This window comes from Crocodylus siamensis, chromosome 9 (genome assembly GCF_052110815.1).
Source record: "Crocodylus siamensis isolate JL-2025a chromosome 9, ASM5211081v1, whole genome shotgun sequence".
Classification (NCBI taxonomy): domain Eukaryota; kingdom Metazoa; phylum Chordata; order Crocodylia; family Crocodylidae; genus Crocodylus; species Crocodylus siamensis.
The window spans coordinates 72,992,181-73,016,079 of record NC_143403.1 but is presented as its reverse complement, the minus strand read 5'-3'; the positions used below and the strand labels follow the sequence as shown (position 1 = coordinate 73,016,079).

The window sequence follows — 23,899 nt, the reverse complement described above, 5'->3', positions numbered from 1 at the left end:
AGGCAGGTCCTTGAAGAAGAGATTCATGATTTCATATGACCCCAGGCCTCTGGAGAGAGACATGGGCTCAGATGTCTTGCGCCTGCATGGATGCCGCGGCCTCGTTACTATTCTCCTTAGATGAAAGCACACCGGGAAAATCTCCCCGCTATTTGCAATGCTCATTTTGGTCTGGCGTGTGCCGGGCAAAGGGGAGATGGGGGCAGAGAGAGCAAGAAACGGTGACGATTGCTCCCTGAGCCGAGCCCACGGCGGAGGTCAGAGCTGGGAGCCCTGCAGAGGCGAGGATGGGGGGACGGACAGAGCTCTCTCCAGGACGAGGAGAAGGGCTCCTGCCCCTTCGGGGTGCGAAAACGGAAGGGTGAAGGTTTAGGTTTTTACTTTTTCTGCTTCTTCTCCAGCTCGTGGCTGCGGCTCTGCTGGCTCTCCATCAGCACCCGCGTGTCCTCCAGGTCGCAGGTCAGCCGCTTGCATTTCCTCCTCATCTGCTGCGCCACCTTCTTGGCCCCTTCATAGGCGCTCTCCACCTCGCCAAGCTGCGGGATAACGCGGGGATGCCCTTACTGTGGAGGACCAGCCCCAACTACATCGTCCCAGCCAAGGCTTTGTCAAGCTGGGTCTCAAACACCTCCGAGGATGGAGAGTCCACCAGGGAAGTGCTTTCCTGCAGCTGGATCAGCGTGGCCATGGCTTTCCAACACCGACCGGGCTTTTCTGGCGGCTCAGGTTTGGGCCTTCACCGCAAGCACCTGGCCTCTGAAAATCAAGCTGCCTTAAGCTGCTTCAAATCCAGCTTCCCTAAAACGCTACCGCTAAGCTCATTAATCAGCTTTTTTTTTTAGCATTTTTAGATGCATTCTCCCTGCAGAGCCCGGCCACGATGCAAGGCCCCGCAATGCCTTCCTGCTAGTCCTGCGCTAGCTCCTGGGTGCTGCGCTCTCGCAAGCAGGCAGAGCGCTGAAGTCAAACAATAATGGATATTCTTCTTGCACAGGTCATGAAACACACGGTGCTGGGGAGACATGTCTTGGAGATACCCAAAGGCAGTAGCCTTTGGACTAGATGACCTCCCGAGGTCCCTCCCAACCCTAATTTCCTATGATTTCTACGAGCCCGTCCCAGGAAGCCATCTATACGGGTCATCCTGGCTCACGGACCTGCTCCCGTTGTAGCGACGAGGTGGGGAAGGAGGATCTCGGCCCTCCCGCTGCTCCACGCACCCCCAAACGCCGGGGGAGGCCCTGGCTCACCTTCTGCTCCAGCTCCTTCTTGGAGCTCAGCTCAGACTCCAGCCTCTCCTCCAGCTGCGCGAGGCGCTTTCGGAGGAACGCGATCTCCGTCTGCGCGCAGTCAAACCGCATCTGCCACTCCTCTTCTGCCGAGAGAGAGAGACCCCCCGTAAGCACCCCAAAGTAGTCTTCTTTTAACGTGGGAGTTGGGCTCTGTTCACTCATCTTGCCTCCTTGCCCAAGGGGGAGCCCCGGCAAGGCAACCAGCCTCGCAGGGACATGAACACCTCATGAATTCAGGGGCTGCCTCGAGTCCTCCAGGCCCGGGGACCCCACCGACTGCTTGCTAATGCCTGTGCTTATTCGGGCTGCGAAGGGAGCTCGCGGAAAGCATCCCATCCCGTGTGCACCCCTGAGCAGCTGAAGTCTGAGACGAGCCAACACCCCCCTCCCCGCGCAGCCCCACTGCACCTGCTCCCGATGGTACACGGGCCCAGCGCTCCCTGGTCAGCCCCCCCGTCGCTTCACAGGCTCGTTGCAAAACCCACTGGTTTAAACAGTCCTGACACGTCTGCAGCGAGAGTCCTCCCGGCGGCACGGGGAATCGCCACCAGCGGCTCGCTCGAGCCGAGGCGGCCCCGCTTCGAGCCCGTCCTGCGCTCAGCAATGACAAGGGAGCCGGGACGTCGCTCCCGGGAGAGCTCAGAGGGGCCGAGCTGCTGAAGGCAGCAGTGACCGAGGAGGGGAGCTGCTGGAGGGCCCCATAATCCCTCCAAGGGGATGAAGGCAGCTGCCTCTCTGGCCCCTTCCCTGGAGGGCACTTGCTTACCACCTCCAGCACCCGCGATGCCCAGCTCTCGCAGCTGAACCTGCTGCTGCGTCTCTTCCAGCTGCTTTTCCACCGACTCCAGTTTCTTCTGCACTTGCTCGTACTTGCTCTGCAAGAGAGAAACGCCTCAGCCCTGACCGGCTGCCGGCACCCGAGGCCGGAGCAGAGCAGCGAGAGAGCGCGGGGCAGGGCGAGGACCCGGAGCACGGACCAGCCCGAACCCCACGTGCTCCCCGCCAGGAGCACGGGCAGAAGGGGCAGCCCTTCATGCCAGCGCCTGATCGTTATCTGGTATTTCCGACGCGCCTGCTCAGCACTGATGAAACGATGCAGGAAAGGGAAAGAAACACTAATGCGCTTGGACATGCTGCCTTTCTGCCCAGGACAGGGGCAAGTCCGGCCTCCGTGCTAGGGATGAGCAGAGTGAGGCTCACACTGGACATGGCCAAGGTCCCCCAGGGCATCAGTAGCAGAGCTGCCCTCCAGCCCCTCCCCGTGCCCTTTGCTCGATCGGGCTTTGCCCGGCTGTCTCTGGCAGCTGCCTGGCACTCACCTGCAGCTCTCGCAGCTCCCGGGCCCCCCGCAGCCGCTCGGCCCGCTCTGCTTCCAAGACCTGGCAGACCGCTTCGCCTTTGTACCGCTCGTCCGTGAGCTCGGCCGTCAAGTCCAAGACCTAGGGGAGGGGACCACGGGGTGAGGCTCCCTCCACCTTGCCCCTCGCTGGCTAAATAGCGAAGGAGGAGCGGCCGAACACAGGACTGATGACAGCCGGGGAGCCGAGCCAGGCAAGGGGCCCCGTGGCTTAGGTCAGCAGCTGGCCTGATGCTCTTGCTCTTCTGCTCAAAACGCGATCCTCCAGTGAACGGGCCCCCCGTAGAGGGGACGAAGGGGTGCCACAAGCCGCCGACCCGCCCACAAGAGATCACAGACCCTGCATTCCCGCTCGCCTGGCTGCGGGCGTACCAACCCATTCACCTCCTGCCTTGTTCATACGCTCCTGGTGTCCAAAGTGCCTCGCTTTGCCCATCTCTTGTCCATACATGCACCTGCAAGCCGGGGACACCTAGCAGACACAGCCGACTCTCCGATTCCTCTCTCTCAGGTGCAGCCCAGCTTCAAAAAGCATTTTAATAGCGTGCATTATGCGTGCCCCACCTATGGCTATAATGCCGCCCAAGGATCTCAGCAGCTTGGCCTTTGCCAAACCCTAGGCATTTGGGTCAAAATCCTCCCTGATGGGTGCCAGAGGCTCAGTGGAGAGTTTCCACCCAAACGCTTCGGCTGGTCCCAGAAACGGAGAGAGGGTGGTTAGCCGTGCTGGTCTCCGAGGTCAAGCAGGAGGTGGGGTAAAGCTGCGCCCGACATGAACCAATTCAGAGGTGCATCAGTTTTCATAAGCCACAGCTCAATTCATCCGTGGTTCGGTCTGCACAACTGCTGCAAGCCAGGCCCCTCCTGTCCCAGCCACTTCGGACCAACTAATTCATTAACACTGTAATTACTCCGCAGGGGCCCTGGGGACAGCACAAATTGCTCCAGCCTCCCAAAGAGCTCCAGTCCGCGACTCGGGGATGGGGGGATTTACGTGCGCAGAGACACAGAGGAGTCTCCGGTGAGAGTGATAAATCATTCTTCGTTGCGCCCGTGAAAACCTAATTGTCCCCCAAATGAATACTAATTATTCGCCGATTTGTTAACACAACAAAGGAGCTGTGAACCTTATTGTCTGAAACAGAAACACTTCTGCAAAGATATGGGGGGGTCACAGAAACATTTCACTGTGCTGGGGTCCAGGGGGGGCAGGTCCAGGTAGTTTTGGGAGCAACGTACGCCTGTCAGGAAGGGCCAGCTTGGTCCACCTCCCCCGGGGCCAGCTTTCCAGCCCTCGGAAGTGCATTCAGCATCTTGGCATCACTGATTCACTTCCCGACAGCCTGCTGGGGAGCATGCCTGCATGCACGCATGTGCGTGTGCAAATGCTCCCTGCACTAGGGCCCCGATCCTGACCCCAGAGAGGAGCCAAAGTAAAAATCCTGGCTCCGTTAGCATCGATGGTACTTCAGCGCAATCACCTCTGCTCCCCCTGCTCTGCTACAGCACAGACGGTGCAGCTCGCTAAGGCCGTACACCCTCCCCACGGCTCCCCGCAGGGAGGAGATGGCCAGAGAGCACTAGCCCCTGGCACCCCCCAGATGACCTTGAGACCGCAGCCAGGCAGGTCTCCCTGGGAGCACCACCGCGGGGCCAAACCATCTGTAGACACAAGCGGTACCCACTCCTTCAGGCAGGTCCTAAGAGCCACTGCGCGTGGCAGCAATGCCCCTTGCAAAACGACTTGCTGCACAAAAGAACCCTTATGCCCAGGGCCGACCCTGCCTCTGCCCCAGCCTGCTGCAATTGGGGCTAATTGGGTTTCCATGCAGCTGGAACCAATTAGCGCTAAATTTAATTTGCAATAGAGCAAGAGGCACAAGAGGCTGTGGCCTGGAAGCGCTCCACCCCCTCGCTGCAAGGTGTGCATGGGGGTAAGTGTATGCACCCCGGGTCCCGCCCCCTCATGAGATGGAGCCAGCACTTTCCCTCGAGGCTCCAAACAGGTCACTGCCTCCTAGGACAGGTCCAGGCACCCAGGCCTTTCCCTGCTCAACAATACTCTGGGTCTTGGGATAAGGCTCGTCCCGGCCTGCAGAAAAGCCACGCAGGCGGCTCTACCACAGGAGGTTGAACACGGGTGACTTAAGTGACCGGCATGGTCTGCCCGTCTCAAGGGGCCACGTCGTTTCACCAAATATCAGCCTCTAGGAGCAGCCCTGCCTTCGTTTGGGTTTGCGTCCACTGCCGTTGAAAGCCTTGAGCTAGTGCCGGGGGTCAGGGCTGATGGACGTCTCAGACCCGAGCAGCATCCTCACGCGTCCTCAGGGCTCTGCGCTCGCCGTCGTGGAACCATTAATGAAGACAAAAGGCTGTGGTCCACGGTGCCTGGTCCCAAGCAGCACGCCCAGCTCTCAGGAACATCTAAATTAGCTTTCTGAAAAGCAAATCACACCACCTCCGTCCCCTGCCGGGCTGCAGCCTGCTCCGCGGGAGCGTCTCCGACACTCCAGGAATATTTATAGCCAACTTTCGGGCTTTCCCTTCTCGCTCCAAATGAAGCCCTTAAATCTGGTCCTGGTAATGTTGTCTTTTCATACAGCCTTGACAGCTGAGTTTCCACAGATGGGCCTTAACTCACCCACTGCGGATCCTCTGCACAAAGTGCAACGACAAGCACCCGACCACTGCAAGTATGCCGGACAACCAGGCCCTGGATGTCGATTCATCACCTCACCTGATATCTCCTAGTCCCCCTGGAGTCAAGTGCAAATCTAGCAAATGTTTAATGACAAACGCATTGCAACGCCCCGTCTTTCAGGAAAGCAAAACTCGTCCCCCTGGTGAGCGTCTCCGCAGCCCCAAGAGCCCCGACAAGTCTGCCATTTAGCTAACGACCGGGTCGCACGTTCCTCCCGGAGCCTGGCGGGGTATTTTCACTACCTGCCTGCATCTCTCATTATTAGCCTTCCTCCCATTAGACTAAGCTACTTCGGGTGTCCACGGAGGTCGCCGAGATTGCAATCTGGAGTCCGTAATGAGAATATGTTCCATTTGCATATAATTTCTTCCTCTCGTTATGGGCTTTGTCAGGAGAACGGATTACATTTGCACTGCCATTTTTCAGCGCTCGTCATACCTGATGCCTTTCGTGAGCTGTCACTTGCAGGGGAAATGGGGCCACTTCCCCGCTCTTCCTGCCTCGGTTTGAGGGGCAGCAACCCCGCCGGCGCCCCGGGAGAGAGGAAGAGAGGTCGCGAGGGAGTGAGAGACACGGGGTGGGGATCAGGGACGGTGAAGGGCCCTGGGAGGACTCGGGGAAGCGCGAGTGCTTGAGCAGACTGGTGCGGAAACATGAAGGACGAGGCACGATTTCTGCGATGACATTTAGCAAGGGGCATTTAATTAGCCCAAGATGAGGCTGCTTCTGAAGGCCTGGCTCGCTGACACTAATGGGCTCCTTTGCAACACCGCCTACCCCGCTGACACCAGAGCACATCTGATCAGCCCCACGGCCCACCCAGAGCCGGGGAAACTCAATTAACTCCAGTCATCTTCCGCTCGGGGCCCCTCCGTCTCCGCCAGCACCGTCCAGCCCGCAGGACCATTTGCTAATCTTTAGCTTCTTTATAATCATCATGTGGCCGGGATGTAATAGGTGGTCTTTCAAATCACAGCGCGTCCAGAACAGCAGCAGGCAGCAAGCAATGATGCCTCCCGGAGAAACAGCCCATCCCCGCTCCGACGGATAACCACAGAGGCTGCCGGCTCCCCACAGAAATAAAATACTCCATTTCACGCACGTGACCTGATCAAATTAGTCAGCATGTCGTTTCCTTGGCAGATTAAAAATAAATAAAATCAACTGTTCAAGGACGCGCCGAGCCACATCCACCAGCGAGAATGAGAACCTGCCCAGCCAGCGACGGTCCAGGCCCCCATCCTTCACAGGCGTTAGGGCTGCAAAGGACCTTGAAGATCATCGAGTCCAGCCCCTGCCCCAGGGGCAGAAAGTCAGCTGGGGTCAAAGGATAAGCATCCAAGAGTTTCTTGAATGAGTCCAGGGTAGGTGCCTGCACCACATCCTCGGCTAATGAGAAACACGGGAGAATGGCGCTCAACCAGGACAACATGGGTGCAGACAGAAGTGACAATACTCGCCCGATCTGGCCACAGAAAGCAGTTTATAGCCATGACCAAAGACAAGTGCACTTAAAAAAGGACCCGTCGGGTGAGAACCTGACCCCTCATGACAGTTCAAAACACCGCGTCTTGTGCAACTTCCGTCTGCGCTGCCTGTTCGCTAAACAACCTGCAAAGGAGCGACACGCAGACACAGCGCGAGGCCAAACGTGCACGTGCTCGGCATGCGGGAAGGGTTTGGACTGGGCGGGCTCCTCACCTAACTGAAAGCTGTTCACCTGCCCCTTTTGGGAGGCGCCTTCATTCGTTCGCACCCTCTGAGAAAGAAGAGAGCCGCGTGCCGAGCCGGCCCCTGGGCCTTTACCTTGCTTTCCAGCCCCTCGGTGCTCTGCCTGAGTTCGTGCCGTGACTGCTCAGACGTTTCTAGCTTTCTTCTCACCACCGCAAGCTCCTCCTAAAGAAGAAATAGCAAAATGCAGGCTCAGAAGCCGAGTGTCCCGGGCTTATTTATATACTGATCGTTTCCTGTTAAAAACAAGCGGAAAAGACATAATTGCCTTATTAAGAAAATTTACCCGGCGCGTTTAAAGGCTGCTCACTGTAAATTGCCGCAACGGTGCTTCCTCCTGCCGTTAAGTGGAGGGAGCGTTCGCTTTGGTGTGTGCCCGGGGCACATTTTTGCAGGGAGAAACAAAGCTCAGAAGCCCTGGAGGAACTCCCAAATGCCTGGATGCTGCTTATCAAATAAATAACCTCCCAAACCTGGCCAGAGCTCAGGCAGAAACAGCTCTCTTGAGACACCCTGCTTGCAGGTGGGTTAACCATAAGTGCAAGAAGAGCTTTTCATGGCAGTGCGCTGGCCCTTTGGCATCGGATGCTGAGCAGAACCAGGGTCCAAGCCGAGAGCATTTGAAATGGGCCAGTTTGAGGCGTGGTGGAAGCAGGCCCAACTCCCCTGACCTTACAGGGCAGAGCCTGGTACCTCAAGGATGAGTCTGGGCCTTTGGCCCTCTCTCCAACGCGGCAAAGATCAAGGCTAGGCAGGCAAGAACCAACTGCTGCACTTCACCTCTCCCTAGCCAAGGTGATTTGTGCCAAGATGCCAGCAGCCTGGTGCATCCCTGGCCTCTGATGTGTTCCTACAGCATGGGCAGGTCCCAGGATACAAGCTGCTTTTGGGATGGGGACCAGCAGGGAGCTTCATGAGTAGGAGTCTCGGGAGACATGACTTCCAACCTGACCGGCCCACAGAGCATCTCGCTCCGCCTGGCCGCCCCCACGTTACGCACCTCCTTGGCCCGCAGCTGGTCCTCTGTTACGTGCGTGCTAAGCATGGGCCGAAGGCAACACAGCAGCTGCCACCAGGGCCACTCCTTCACCGCCCGGTACGCCGCCAGGTTCTTCTGGATGCACCGCACGGCCAGGCGCTGGATCTGCAAGGAGAGCAGCGATGGCACCAGGTGACCAGCAACCCACTTCCTTCCAGAGGGACAAGATGGCAAGGGCTAAAGCAGGCAGCTGCCCTTCGAACTGGGTGCAACCGGTTTTCATGCGGACCATGCCCGGTGCCAAGAGCACCCTGGCATATTCACGGGAACACCTGCAACACTATCAGAGAGGAAACCCACCCCGCCTCTCTGCCCCCCCACAGCAACAGCCCTTTGGCAACCCCCCCATCCTGGCTACCTTCAACCTCTTGAACTTCTGACGGGAGAGGAAGCCCTTGCAGGCAGCCTGGAGGAGCATCACCATCGGGGAGATCAGCTTGTCCCGCTGCTTCTCCAGTCTGGAGACCACGCCAGGCTTCAGGAAAACCTAGGAGGGGGCAAGGGCAGCACTTGGCCATGTTCAAAGCCGGACAGGCATCGAGCCTCACCCGCACCCCCCAACCCTGCCTGCTGGGAGAGCAGAGAGCCCTGTGCCACCGTGCCAGGGGACTGCAGTCATTGCCCCCATGCACCGAGCAAGGATCTGCTCGGACCGCGGGTGAGCGTTAGAGGAACATTGCAGCTGAGCGCGTGTCCCGATGCCACCTTACAGCCTCTTGCCAGAAGGATGCTGTTTGCTGCAGCTTTGCCATGGTTCACTGAAGCACCCATAAAGCCCCCTGACTCCTGCTGTACCCAGACATAACACCCCCATCGCTGTCCGGGGGGGACGAACCTCTCCTGACACCTTGAGCTGACACAAGTGCATTAGGCACCTAATCCCCACTGAAAGCAGTGGGCATTGGATGCCTAATTACCTTTTAAGACCAGGGCCTAGGAACTTAATGGAACTGAGTGCACCGAGCTGGATGCTCACCCGCTGCTTCGGCTATTTCCTCCTCCCTCTCTCCCTTGCTGATAAGAACATTAATCACTCCTGAAAGCTGCAAACCCTTGAGACCTTTTGCATGGACCATTGGACGTTTCCTACTTTCTGCATGGAAGACATTACTGAAAATACCTTTTCAGTACTGTAAGCACCCTGCAATACCACGAGGAGATAGGTACCAAGGCAGGAGAGGAAGGAACAGAATTAGCCGTGTCATTTATTTTCTGCAGGCCCATGATGGACATGCCAGAAACTGTAGGGATTTTGCAGGGGTGCTTGGATTTAGCCTTCAATTCCTCTTTCAAAATGCAGAGGTCTTTCTCACCTCTTACTCGAGCAAAATGCATACGGCTCAAGCCACCGTATACTGCAGTTCCTGTTAATAATAAATTATACCTGTGAACGTTATGCCATTCTTGGAAAGCTGCATGTTTAAAGAACTCCAAATTCTCCTAAGGACCTTTTCCTGGAAAATGGGCTTCCTTGAGAAAATGGTATGATTTCTTTACCATCTATTTGATTGTTTCATTAATAACTGTCTTAACTTCACAATGGGGGGGGGGGGGGGCGGGTTTAGAGGCTAGTAACAAAAAAAAAAAAAAATCAATGTTTAAAGTGATGGCAAACCCAACTTCTATATAACAAGACTTGATGAACTGCTATCGCACTATTGATTAAGTGTGGGGGTTGCACAAGAAGAGAAAATGGCAAATGACTGGATGCAGGATGAAAAAGTTGTTTCTGTACCAAGACTGAGCCCAGGAATTGTCCCTTTCTGCCGAGCGCTGCAGAGGCAGAGGGAAGAAAATTAATCTCTCTTTGTGATTATCAGCTGTAAGTTCAAGTTGTGTTACTGTGGCAACTACCGCATCCAGAAGTGCTCTGTCTAACTGATCTGAAACCCTCCAAAAGCATTTGTTCCCTAACGCCCTTTGATTGCCGCGGGGAAGCGAAGAGGGGTGGGCACCGGGGGTCCTTGGAGGATCCCGGCTCTCAAGTATCGTGCCTTGACACTCGATTCATCTAGAGATAGCATCTACAACAGTTAGGAGCCTCAGCGCCACCGACTCCCACGGCGTTTCACCTGCCGGTTCATTCAGACGCTTCTGAAAAATCTTACAAATGAAAGCGAGAAAAACACCTCTCGCCGTTTCACAACAACAGGACGCAGATCCCACCCTTTGCCTGCTTGTGATATCGCGCTGGAGCGGCGCCATGGCCTCGCCGGGGGTGGTTCAACCGCGTACCTGGCTGCGACCCACAGCGATGCTTCTCTTTTCCAGATCGAGGGCCTGGAAGAGCTCTTCCATCGCCTGGAGAGAAAGGAGAACAGATGAAGGAGTCGGATTGGGCTGCTTAGATCTTGGACTAGGCGGACCGGGGTTCAGCTTGTGTCCCAACAAGAAAATCAGCAGGGATTAGGCTTGCCAGCTTTACCTTCCCCTGGCATACATAGAGCATCGTCCTGTTAGTGCCAGGCTGCACGTGACCTGCCGCACGGTGCTGGGTACTCGTCATGCCATTCACACTTGATACCCTACTTGGTCCAGGGGCAGCGGGGGGATCTTTTCCAGCATACCCAAAATGCAGGCCTGCTGCACAGTGTGCTATTGATCAGGTCCTGAGTGACGGGAGACACTGGGACCGTCCCTGTCGGACTACCGTGCATTAAAGACAGCAATAAACCACATTAAAGACCAGCCTCACGGCGAGAGCTTGGAAGTAATGGCTTCAGACACATCACTCCCTGACCTGAAGAGGGAGGTTGCCCCCAGGTCTCAATTAAGGGCATATTTTACACAATCTTTTATTTTACAACTGAAGCCGTCAGAAAAATAATGGTTAGTTCTCGGGAAAACCAGCACGATAAATCTTACCATGGCTGGGCATGGGGACGTCGGCCCTTCAGCCATGTCGGGCATGTAAAATGTTGATTCAAATATTCCCAGAGCGCTGCAAACGCCCAGCACCCCTAGCAGGAGACATGTGCCTGCTCCTTTGTAATTACCTTCCAGCCCCGGCTGTGTCTCAGTGTCACGGACATGCCGCCATACCTAGAACAGCACGCATCAAGCCAAACGACATGCAAACAATACAAAACGACATGTTTATTCACAGGATTTTTACTCCGCAAAGCTGCTTGAGCGTTCATGCAGAGCATCCCAGTCCGCGCAGCGTGAAGACCTGGAGCAGAATTTGCAGCACGGCTGGACTTGGTGAACCCAGAAGTTGCTTGCAGGCAGCTGTTGCTGTGATTAGGGCTTTGGTTATCACCCTTAGAAACACAGTGGGTGTGTCTACATGTGCAATTAGTGTGCCTCAATAAGCTCCAGCACACTTCACAGTGGAGTTCACTGCTCGGGACCGCAGCAGTTTGAGCTGGGGCAGAGCAGGCCTGGGCTGGCAGCAGGCCTGAGGGGTCAGCCCCAGGCTCTGGGTGGTGGAGGGGCTGGCTGGGGCATGAGGGTGCTACGGCGCAGGGGCTACCTGCCAGCTAGCCAGTCACCATCATGCGGCAGCATAAATTACTCCTCCGTGGGAAAGCACTTGTCCTGGACAGCACTGTCCTACAGCAGAGGTAATTAATTTACTGAGCCCTAATAGGGGTGCACGTGCATACGGTGACACTTTGCTGCAGAGCTAATTAGTCAGCCCCGCAGTAAAGCACACATGTAGATGCACCCAGTGTGACGGACCCTGGTACCAGAGTGAGTCTTGCCAATGAGGAAAATGTCTCAAAACGGGGCCGGGACATTTCACGAGAGCTTGCCCTTAGTTGGAGAGCTGAAATGAATCCAAGAGTGCAGTAGGGAAGAGGATCCCACAACTGAGTTCTGTATGATACAAGGTGCCTTATTTTCAGTGCCACTTTCATCCATTTTCTTTTCCTCCTTTAGGATTTGATTAAGTGTCATTCATCGCCAGTAAGAGGTCCTTAGTGGGCCTCAAGTTCTGCAAATATTTTACTAATAGTAACAGAGCACCCCCAAGCCATGACTCCTGTTGTTTTCTGTGTCACCTCCCTCCGGGAGAGGAGACGCGCCTGAGTGCCTCCTACTTCTTCCTCACCAGAAATCTTGCCTAGACAAGTGAGCCCTAAAAGGGAAAGGAAGGAGCCAACTCTGCTTGCGGATGGTTGTCGACGTGCTTTCCCGTGTCAAGTCTGAGCACCTTCGAGGTGCAATGAAAAGGTTTCATTTCCAGCCTACAGACCGGTGCCGAAACTCTGAAACAGACTTCTGCAATAACAAGACGAGAAAAGGGAAGGCCACTCAGCAACCGGGCAGGGAGAGAGCGCTCCGAGAATACGAGGCTTGGAGATCTGCACATCAACGAAAGGTCTCTTGAGTTTTGCCACTGACTGCAATACAGAAAGGCTCCCTGACAGGCTGGCAACTGGAGAAGAAGCTGGACGTCGAGAGGGGGGACTGACAGCTTTTAATTCTGGGGTTGTTCTGGGGTTTTTTTGAGGAAAGCTCCAAGGACACTTGTCTCTCTGTTTCCTGAAAGCCGAAATCCTCAGAAGGATCTGCAGGGAGCCTAAGAAGGCAGCTCTGCATTTATCACAAGCCCTCTGAAAGGAGGAAGACGGAGGCTTTCTGGACAGAGCAACAGGCAGCCTTCCCAGGGGAGCTGTAGAGAAACCTCTCCTTGTTGTCCTGCTGTTTTGGGGCAGGAATTGCTCTTGGCCTCTAGACCTCACCATATTTTACTCAAGAGATCAACAGCCCGAAGGAAATGCGCTCAACCGACTCCAACAGAAACTGGATAGGGGAAGACAAAGTACACGATACCTTGCCCACAGGCCTCAGCACTGCCGACCCGCCGAGTGCTTCAAACAGTGTTTCCAGTGGTTACAGATGTGAATCCCTTGTTCAGTCTCAGTGCTTCCATGCAAACACGACAAGATCCTGCCTCCTGGGGATGCCTACGTGGGTCTGAATGTGTGAGGGGGTCTGTCAGGACCGCTCACAGGTACCTAACAAATCGGTTCCAGCATGGAGCTTTGCAGAAGGCTGCATTGATTTGATCTCTCCGCGTTGGGTACGGTGAAGAGGTAAGTAGATCTGACTATGAAAGCCCAGCATACGCTTGCGGGGGGTCTGGGCTGTCAGACCTAGTATGTCATGCCATCAGATACTGTGCGATTTACTTCTCAGGATGCAACAACGCCGATAATGCATTCAATCTCCGAGGACAGCAAAAGTGAGAGCAAGCCCTGTCCCTGCCAATAGCTTCTGGGTGTTCGGGGACAATCTGCCAAGCTCACACTCTCGTTTCCTCCTCTTTGTTAGGCCTCTTTTTCAACTGACAGAGATGATGTCGATACAGCAGAAGTAGCTGGTTAAGGTCAGCCCTGGGGTTCTTGTACACACCACGGGGATTTAAATTGAAACAGTGGGTTTTTAAAAACAGTGCTTCAATTTAAACCAAACTAAACCCCCATGGCATGTACACACCTTGGAGACCAGCGGCATGTAGAACAGATGTAGCTTGGTTACGTGCCCCCTGGGAAGTGTTTGCAAAAGGAAGCACTTTGCATGAGTGCTACATGCAGAAGTGACTTGTTAAATCCATATGTCATTTTTAAATGCATTCACATGTGTAAGCAGACAAATTAGATCTTGGGGCTGCCTTTGTCATGTGTCTATGTAGCTCTTCAAACAAAAGGGGCCCAGCGGGGTTGAAGGGTTGGCTACCAAACAAATGCAAAATCAAGTATCAAAGAGAGAGGAAGTGTGTGAGGGACAGCATCACCACCGAGGAGAATGGGCAGGAGAACGGACCTCCGACATGGCACGAACACCACGCTGTAGGCTGCATGGGCTGCTCGGGCCCTGGCAGCGGAGCGAACGCAGCTATCTGAACGGCCGGCTTTGTGCAACGCAATGTCAAGACAAGCCGCACCGGGGAGGATGGGATTTTTCCAATCCCCTGCTTACACGTTGCTGACTAGGCACCCTCTGCCTCCTTACGGCGTTTAATAACAATATTGACCTTTTCCAGCCGTCAAACTTGTCTTATTAAATCCTGAGGTCTTAACTGAATTTGCACACACGCGCTGGCAGTTTGCACAATGGGGCACGTGGTCATGTATAATTCATCTCCCCTCAGCCATGCCAGGCATTGAATATTTATCATTTTTTTCATAAGCAGCAAAGGGTGCTTTTTTTCCCCCCTCCTATTGCCCATCTCCACTGCAAAACCTCCACAAAAGCAAACGTACTCATCAAGAAAATTAAAGAGGAGCTTCGACAGTGAGCATCTCCCAGACTGCTGATCTGGGATTTTCGGAGAGGCCCAAGAGAAATCCCAACTCCAGAGAATTACAACAGCATTCAGGCACACACCTGCCGGAGGCCCACCTCCCACCGCCTTCCTCTCCCCCCCGTGCACACATTTCCCTCCCCACCGAGTGCAGGAAACCTGCGGTAGCAGATGATACCGCAGTGCAATGTAAGAGGATTGCAGCCCAGGCCGCTAGAGATCCAGGGCACCAGCCAGCACATAGCAAGCAGGATCTTTAAGCCTGTTTACACTGCTCTTGGGTATTAAGGAGATGGAAAACAAGCATGGCTTGCAGGTGGATTTCTCCCAGCCCTCTCCACAAAGCAATAACGTGAGCAAACACAGCTCATGCAGCCAGTGTTCACTGCACTTGCAGAGAAGCAGCCCGAGCACAGAAATGTACCCGAGCGGCCTGAGATCCCACAGAGCACCAGCGACCTGCCACCGTGCCCGTGTCGCTAGGACCAGGACAACGGGGGCAAGTCAAGCGGGATGGGCAGTGCCCCCTGGGCGCCGTGCACAACACCAGGACGTCACTTTGCACTGGATGAGATGTGCTGGGAGCTGGCAGGGCCTATGTGGATCCCAGTTCCTCCACCATGGTGCCCATTGCTTATGAACATCCACCCCTGCAAAGCTGCCACCGGCCCATAAGTCTACCCCACAGCCCCACCGATCCATCCAGGGCTGCGACAGCTCACTGCCTGAATAGCTCAGGGCATCCTAGCTATAGGCATTGCAGCTCTTATGATTTGATTGCGAGTCTCAACACCGGCAGGAGCCGGGTGCCTCTTGGACAACTGCAGAGAGGAGCTTGACCCCAACTGGGAGTACACACGGGGGGAAAAGATGAGCCCAGAACTGCTTTCTTGACTGTCCCCATGTCCGAAGCACCCAGAGCTGTATCGGTGCAGGCTGCCCCCTCCCCAGACACACACCGGCGGAGCCGCGCACCTTGTTCTCGTCTGGGATCTCGTAGGCAGAGGTGTATTTCTTCATGACCGGCTGAGCCAACACCTGGAAGCGCCGCCGGAACTGGGTCAGCAGCATGTGGTCCACGTAGCCTGGGGGGAGAGACCAGTCACAGCAGGGCACCCGCAGCGGGGGTCAAGCCTGCGGTGCTCTGCAGACCGGTTGCACATGCGGGTGCTCCCTGGTGAGGCCAAGCTGGGGCGGGCACGTGGGGGACAGCGCATCTCCGCACACCCCGAGGCTCGGTGCTGTTTAAGGCCACCGCAATAACAACCACCACCCTCACCACCATCCTCCACGACTATAATATCAGCAGACCCCGGGGCTGCGACAGCACGAGGCCACGTCCAAGGCCGCGGTTGGAAATGCACAGACCAGCCTTGCAAAGCAAAGCAGGAGCCAGGAGACAAAGCGCTGGGCAGCCCCGGCTCTCCTCCTCACGGCCCGAGAAGAGGTGGCCTTCACCATGGCAGACCACGAGCCCCGGCGGCCAACGTTGCGCCTTGGGTCAGGCCTGCTCGTTCCCATTTATGTCCACAAGAGCAAGGCCAAAAATCAACGAGGCGCCAGTGGAGGAACAATTTCTCTTTGTTCCTGATTGTGCCGAGCGCACACGCTCCCTCCCTCTCTCCCCCCAAAGTGCTTCTGCATCTCGATATATTTATGATTAAGCAGCAGGAGAGGAGGCCTCCGCAGCGCTGGCACCGGCGACGTTTGTTCAGCAGCAGAAGCTGGCTACCTCAGCTAGCATTTTTAACTCGCATGCGCTTGGCCTGGTAACACCCGCAGAAAAGTCCCTCGGTGCCCTGGGGCTCTCACGTCTGCTGCCAAAGCTGCGGCCAAAGGATTGCCAGACGGCAGCGTGGTGCGGCACAGCTCACGGGCGGAGGAGTTGGTAGGAAGAGCCGTGCCTTGTCCCCTCTGCAAGGTGTCTTTCTGGGGCTTGGCTCTGGAGGCCGTGGTCAAACCGTGTCTGCAGCCGCATGTGGCTGGACAGAGCAGGCTCGCAAGGACACAGCATGCCAGGGCTCTGGACTTGCCCCCCGAGCTGGCAGCCCTCCTCTTGTTACACCCCGCTCCTATGGCACCTGTCCTGGGTTTGCTCAGTGGATGCATGCACAAGTCCAGCCTCAGCACAGTCTAGGTAACAGGCACCCAAACCAACCCAAACTTGGCCAAAGCAGGCTGAAGCTGGTCTCGGCACTGCTCTCTTTCCCCCTCTTCTCCATTCACATGGGCTCCTTTGCCGCGTCCCAAGTGCCTGGCTTCAAGCAGGGAAGGTTTGCAAGCCCTCTGGGTTTGCTCCTCTGCTTCCCCTGGGTTGTGTGGAGGCCTGATGCTGCAGGTGCAGAGTGCCTGGCTTTGCACCGAGCCTGCAACTTCTCTGCTCTTGGCTCTCACTTGCAAAAGGAAGGGAGACAAAGTGCCAGGAGATCTGGGGGAGAGATGAACAAGCATCCCTCCACACGCTAGCAGCTGCTCTGCCATCAAGAGACCTGTGAAGGGAGGCTTGATAAACACTCGCTGGCTCTTGGCCCCAGCAGGCTGATCATACCTATCCTGTACAGACGTAGCGCATCCAGTAGCTGGGCCCCACACAGCTGGACTCTCAAGGTGGGTACGTCCAAAGCTAGGTCTCCTTCCCCCGGGACGCCAGGCTGGGAGGTCGTCACGTCCGCCTCATCCACGCCCGCTCGTGGAACAAGGCAATGGATAAAATGCACCTGGGACCTCTTGACCAGGTTTGAGAGCGCATCCTGCGGGATAAACGAAAGGCAAATCAGCTACGTCCGACTTGGGGGGAGAAATGGCGACGCTTTGGAAGGGAAAAGCAAGGATTCCCTTCCCGTGTGCCGACGGCCTCCTCCGCGGGGAGAAGGAGTCCCTTCCAGTCACTACGAACTGGAAGCTGAACTGATGTGCAAGGAACAACAGCTCCTGGGAGAGCCGTGGAGCTGATATGCAATAACGCAGCGAGTGCTGAGATACGACGCACCCGGGGCCTGGATCGGCGAGAAGACATCATTACGTACTAGCGGGTTATGAGAATTTGCCGCATGCCTGTATTGCCCTGACACATATTGGGGTAGAGAAACGGTGCTGGGTGCTCCCGTGATATAAGCAATAACAACGGGGAGCGACGTGCTCGGGGTTGTAATCGCCCCTGACGCCGCTCCGAGAGGACCGGCAGCTCCGTCGCTCACCATCTGGAGTTTGATCTGCGCGCAGACGGATTTCCTCTTCACCGCCGCAAAGCTGCTGGCGAAGGTCTTCCTCACGCAGCCGATGCGCTGCAAAGCTTGCTGGGAATATCCCTCCAGGCCTGCCACCGACCGGCAAATCTGGGGCATTTTGGACCGAGGCTGGAAGAGATTCCTCACGTCGTTGCTGTCAGAAAGGCAAATAGGTCCGGGTCATGAAAGAGCAGCGCAGCACATCACCAAACTCCCCCTTCTTTAAAAGCTGAGGCCTGGTGCAGGCCCCAGTGACCTCAGTCACTTCACCTTCCTTTGCCTCAGTCTCCCCATCTGTCAAATGGGAGCAAAGCTACTACCCCGCCCTTGGCCACATCCTCGGAGACTTCCCGAGGGAAATCCTGCATAAGAGCTACATGTCCTCACAAAGGGCTCGACTTCAGCAGCTCACGTGGAATCTGGTCTTACTCGGGGGAGCCGTCCAGAGGGCCAACCCTGTCCACACGGACGCTGCCTCGGGCAACCTGGCGGAGAGCTGCTACTCGCCGTTACAACGGCCGGCGAATGGCAGGAAGTCCAGCAAAACGAGCCGCAGGTGGCATAACGGCAGCTTCAACGTACGGCATGTGTAGAGCCGTTCATAACGGTTTGATGCCATCGCGATTTCAGTTTGCAGCGGTAAAACCCTGCCGGCGGCCGAAGCAGGCAGAACAGTGTCTGCCGCGTGAAGCGGGCCGTCCGGGGAAGCCCCGGCGGTGCCCGATGCGAGACCCGGGAGCCCTCCGAGCCAGGCACCCCTCGGAGGCCCTGTCGCCCCGTGGCTCCGTGCCCCCGTACTCACGCTCGGGACTGCTGCAGGACCTGGATGGCGTTCTGCGCAGACAGGTTGGGCTTGGCTTTGCTCACCCAGCCGGCAAGGTCGTAGCGAACGGGGTCCTGGCCCAGCTGGTGGGAGATCTCGAACTGCAGCACTTGCTCGCACTTGCGGAGGACGCCGTCCTCTGTAACAGCACGAGGAGGTTGTGATTTCTCTCCATGCACCCTGCACAACAGGAGCACGCACGCATGCACGCGGGGTGGGGGGTGACAGCCCGGCTAAAATGAAGGGGGGCTGTTCGAGCTGCTCTCTGGTCTCATCCTCACCTGGTGACTCTCCCCACGCTGGGCCTAGCCAGGGACAACAGGAGTCCTGCCTCTCTGCCACTACTCTCCTCAGCCACCTTAGTCACCTCACCTGACTCCACACTGCCCCTGTCCCAGGTGAAATGAATGGCGAAGCCTCCACTGATGAAAGCAAACGTGCTTCCTTGGCATGTACCTGAGCTGGCAGAGCATCTCCTCTGCAGCCCCGCCGCTCAGGAGGCATGCAACCATGCACAGGGAAACAAATGCGCATGGGACCTGGCCTGCAGCTGGGCACGTTTTAGAAATCAATGTTGTGCAATTATCCGGCATGAGGAGAAATCACCACTGTCTCGCTGCTTCCGAGTAAGGAGCAGGCCAGACACTTTCTTCCCAGGCTGGCATTCACGAGACTGCCCTCGCCCCCTGGGACGGGGAGACAGGACCCATGGCAGGGGAGAGGATAGGTCAGGCAGGGCAGAGGTATGGGGGTATGTGGCTACCTCCCAGCTGCGCCCTCTCAAAGGCGAATGCAAGAGGGAGCCCGCAGAAACGCGGGTCAACTTGCAAAGCCCCGTTCGTACAGGCGGCGCCTGCCTCTCCTCCCCCGAGGCTCCAGTGACCCCAGGATCAGGACAGAAATGTCTCCTGAACAAAAGCACCTCCCCTTGGCTGCCGCTACCCCCGCCGCGGCGACATCCAGCGGCACAGATGGAATGGACGGACAGACCTCCGCTCCCCTTACCCTCCTTCTGGGCTCCCTTAGCAGCAAAGTAGGAGCAGAGGCGGTCCAGCACGACACTGTCGCCAGAGCCCTGGATCAGCACCTCCTCATCCAGGATCCAGAACAAGCCTTTCGGGTCATCCGCCTGGCCCCCGGGTGCCACGTGCAGCTGGCAAAAGGCAAGGCGCGGTCAGGTCAGGGCACAGGGGGAACGAGTCTGGGGGTAAGATTGGCCAGGAGCTCAACACCGCTTAACGAGGCAATCAGGAGATACCGGGGCAGCCTGCTCTCTCCCTACCCCACCACCCACCACCACCCGCCCCCACCTCCACCTCCTCCAGCCAGCGCAGCCTTGGCACCATGCCTTCTCTGCCAGGGACCAGGTTGCTGCAGACCTTCAAGTCTTTGAAGCTGGTTTCTGAAAAAATCTCCCCCCTGCACATGAAGCGTGGAGTGCAGATCCCAGTGTAGTGGGGGCACCAGTCTGCAGCTGAACCAGGGCAGCACCGCCATACACCCCATACTGCAGCCTGCCGATTCCCCTGGCTGGCATCCCCTCCTCCTGGCCTGGCTGCTTCTCTGCACCTGGACTTGTATGGCTGACAGTGACTGATAAGAGCAAGCTTTGGGGGTTGCTAATTGAAATCTGAACAGTGCCATCTACAGCAGCCTAGTGTCAGTCGCCAGAGATGATATCGTTGGGTTTATAAGCTACTGCCAAAAAGCTCAGCTTTCTCCACTGGCACATAGGGCATGTCTACACGTACATTAATGCGCTTTAGTTAATGTGCATTAAATCCGGTACCTCCATTATGAACATGGTACTAAGAAAATGTGTATCAGCCCTTGGGACTCGAATATCCGAGGTCCCTTCCAGCCCTAGTGTCTATGAATCTATGAAACATGTATTAACTAAACAGCGTGGGTTTTTAGTGACACTTTAATGCGCATTAAAATAGGCTATAAAGCACACATGTAGACGTGCCCTAATTCCCCCCTCAGGCCATTTTATTTGCAGCCGCAGGTACAAAAGAACCAGACGGTCTGAAGTCTTCTGTGATTGCAGGGATGTCTGCCTGGCACGAGGCAGCGCTGGGCTGAGACCCACTGTCTGCCCCACATGTGAATCCTGCCCCGGGAGCAGTGCAGACAGACATGTGCAGGGCTGCGCAGGCACCAGCAAGAGCGCTTAGAGGGGCCGAGCCTGTAGGCACGTGCCCAGCACCTCCTAACCGTGGCAGTGGTCCAGGAGCAGCACGTCCACAGTGGGTGCAGTGCATCTCAGCACAGCAGCACCTTGTGCCATGCACCGATACCCAGGCCAGCCCCGAGCATTTAAAAAGATGTGGGCACGGGGAAGTGCAAGCTGCCGCACAGGCTCAGGAATAATCACAGAGGGCCGCCATTTGGGCCTTTCCCTAGCACCGAAACTTGCGTTCAAGATGACAGCGAACAAAGGGAACACCCCACGGCTCCCAGCCGGCACTCACTCCCTTTCCTACCCGCCGGGGCAGACAGACAGCCGCACGCTCTTGCCGTCGCTTTGAGGCTGTGGTACCTGGGACGCGTTCTGATCGACGACAGACAGCGTGGCCAGCGGAGACTGCTCTGGCAGATCAAAAGGCACCTCCACGTTTTCCTGGAAAACATCATGGGGAAGTTTGTTTCGATTGCGAGCTGACATTTGAAATCCAAGAAGAGATAATCTTGCAAGCAGGAGGGGAAAAACAAGCCCCGCGTCTGCTCCGCTCCCACTTTGCTTTGTGCCCGTCTGAAGCTGGCTGATCAAAGCCCCCGTATCAGACATCTTTGAACTGCCTGCATTGGCACCGCCTGGGCTGAATCACCGGGTAAGGTTGTCAAGATAAGGGCGCTCAGATGGCTGCCGCCGTGGTTTGGTGAATGTCAAAAATGCTTCATAAATAACGGATGTGATCAGAACTGAAGTCTTAACGAGGGAGCGTCATCAAAATAATCAATTATTTAATTTGCAGCCTGGAGGCTTTCTATTGTTTTTATTCCATTTCCTTTCCCTGAGCTGAGAATCAACAGCCCGCGATATCAGGCTCGGATGTTTTATCCTCCTCCCATCCCAGATGTGTGTAAAGCAACTGTGGGCCCGAGGGCCTCTCACTGATGCTATGCACTCAGATTATCCGTTCCCCAATGAGCAGTATCGGCACTTCCTCCGAATGTCTTTCAGCAAAGACGCTTTGGCTTTGTACAGCACTAGGGACCCTGCACTAGGGACCAACACTAAGCTAAAGTGTGAATGTATAGCCCAGCTCCATCCTCTGCGCACCCCCTGCAGGGAGGTGAAGGCTGCTATTCAATCCCCCTCGGTCTTCTCATCTGCAGACTCAATCAACCCATCTCCCTCAGCCTCTCCTCACCACGCCTGTCCCCCCCAGCCCCCACCCATTTTCACTGCCCTCCACTGGACTCTCTCCAGTGTGTCCACATCCTTTCTGTACTGGAGGGCCCACAGCTGGACACAGGCCTCCAGATGTGGCCTCCCCAGTGCTGAATGGAGGGGGAAAGAGTTGCATGGCACCTTTTCCCAGCAGCTCACAGATGGATTGGGAACACCCTCATGCCCACACACTTGGTATTTTAGTCGGGTTTACCCAGGCAGGACAGAGGTGCTACTTAAGACTTAGCGAGACGCTATTTAAGGCCTTAAATAACATCTCTGTCCTGCCTTGTTCTTGTGCTCCCGAGAGCCACATGATAAAACCCCCCCCAAAGTCCCCTCCATGGCACAGAATATTTCTTGCAGGCTTCTGGATGCTCAGCGCAGCCCTTCTCATTACAGCTGCAGTTACAGTACCCAATTGTGCAAGGTAGATGCCTGCGATAGCAGGTGGCGGGGCCGTGCAACCCAGGAGCCGCCGGTGTTTAGAAAGCCACTGATTTTCCATTGGCGTGTCGCAAGAGGAACCGCGTGCCAAGAGCCAGGCAGAGCGGGGGGCTCACCTCTCTGTACCGCTCCAGCTCGGCCTCGAACGTCCTCTTGTAGAACAGCGCCTGGAGCTGCTCATGCACGTAGTTGTGACACAGCTCTTCAAACGTAGCGGCTCGTTCCTGCTTCTGGTGCCGAGGGTTATGGAAACCGGGGGTGTCCACCACCATGATGGAAGCCATGGAGAGGTGACTGGATGCAAAAGACCTAACAAGACAGGTTACAATCACAAGGATTTGCCAGGATAGCCTCTCTCTGCATCTGAGCATCTCTAGGGGTTGAAAAGGCGTCCCACACCACCCGTTACTTCCCCCTGTTGTTGACATCCCAGAAGGCTCCTTTAAATCATGCCAGCCCCCTGACCCTGGGCATTCATTTCATTACCTTCCTATCGACACGGCGTTTGCTTAGCTTTCACCTGGTTTAGGTCTTAATATAATAAGTGCTAACAAACATGCAGCTACGGGTATCTTCTGCCCGTTGCAATCTAAACTTCATTGAATACCTCCTCTTGTTCACTACTGGTGATGTCTTCCACCCTACCCTAGGATATCTATTTTGGCTGCTCCCAAACCTTGTTTAATACATACTTCGTTGATGATGGGCTCTGGCTTTAATCACTTGTCTGAATTTCAGCACTGTCCCTAAAATGCAAAGCTCTCAAACCTCACTCATCTCCAATAAGGACAGTTGAGTTGACCCTAAAGAGGGCCAAATTGATCCATGTTGGCTAGGCTAATGACAAAGTCCATTCCCAACACACTGACTGCAGTATAATAAAGCCTACTGCTGCCGTAGAGGGAAGCAGGGCTTAAATTCTTGATGAAATCTGTAACTGGTAATGCAGAGTACAGCAATTTTTTCCCCCTATGGGACAGCCACACTGTTGGTTGCTGGGGGGGAAAAAATCCTGATTTACAAAAACTCCTTGGAAGTTTTTCTTGCATCTATTCCAAACATCTCAGGTCAACACAGCTCTGGGAACACGGCTTGGAAAAAGCTCTAAGATTATTTGTTTTTTAAAATACATTTTCCGCAACAGGCTGCCTGCAAAGTTCCTCTGCACCGTGTATGCCGCACCTTGTTTCATGGCATTTCATCGCCTCCTCCCATGGCACGATACAACGCGGCTAGTAGCTCTGCTCATTGTGTACACGAGCGAGACAGAAGAACGTGTGCTTCTTTCAGATGGGAAAGGCCAAAGCTAGAAGCGCGCTGAAAATAACCGAGGAAAAGACGCAGGTGTTCGGGTCTGAGGTGCAGGAAGGCATGCATGTCAGCTTTGAATTCATCCAACGCCGTGAATGTCGGCACCTTCTCGGAGCCCCCGACACAGCCTCCGATGCTGAACAGGACTCGGGTTCACAACGCCTTGTCAACTCCAAGAGAAGCCAAAATTTCTGAACTGCATTAAAACAGATGTTTTCCCTTCTGACTGCTGCATCGCTGTTTCAGCGGTTTCAAAGGGCCTTGATGAGCTGGCTTGGAAAATAAAAGCAAGTGGCGTAAAGCTGGAGGTACCAGGAA

General features: G+C 55.6%; 1 protein-coding gene across 4 annotated transcripts in view; it reads right to left on the bottom strand.

Moving 5' to 3' along the window:
- Positions 1 to 23,899, bottom strand: part of MYO18B (myosin XVIIIB) — a 125,774-nt gene that overhangs the window by 59,355 nt on the left and 42,520 nt on the right. For all 4 annotated transcript variants that reach the window (XM_090063458.1, XM_090063456.1, XM_090063455.1 and 1 more), the window contains 15 exons: positions 22,387 to 22,579; positions 20,969 to 21,049; positions 19,432 to 19,579; positions 18,406 to 18,565; positions 17,574 to 17,757; positions 16,925 to 17,126; positions 15,352 to 15,461; positions 10,356 to 10,421; positions 8,479 to 8,607; positions 8,082 to 8,225; positions 7,157 to 7,246; positions 2,612 to 2,731; positions 2,059 to 2,167; positions 1,251 to 1,375; positions 382 to 536 (listed from right to left, as the gene is read on the bottom strand). In XM_090063458.1, the coding sequence (XP_089919584.1) occupies positions 382 to 536; positions 1,251 to 1,375; positions 2,059 to 2,167; positions 2,612 to 2,731; positions 7,157 to 7,246; positions 8,082 to 8,225; positions 8,479 to 8,607; positions 10,356 to 10,421; positions 15,352 to 15,461; positions 16,925 to 17,126; positions 17,574 to 17,757; positions 18,406 to 18,565; positions 19,432 to 19,579; positions 20,969 to 21,049; positions 22,387 to 22,579 (2,016 nt within the window). The remainder of the gene's footprint in view (positions 1 to 381; positions 537 to 1,250; positions 1,376 to 2,058; positions 2,168 to 2,611; positions 2,732 to 7,156; positions 7,247 to 8,081; positions 8,226 to 8,478; positions 8,608 to 10,355; positions 10,422 to 15,351; positions 15,462 to 16,924; positions 17,127 to 17,573; positions 17,758 to 18,405; positions 18,566 to 19,431; positions 19,580 to 20,968; positions 21,050 to 22,386; positions 22,580 to 23,899) is intronic.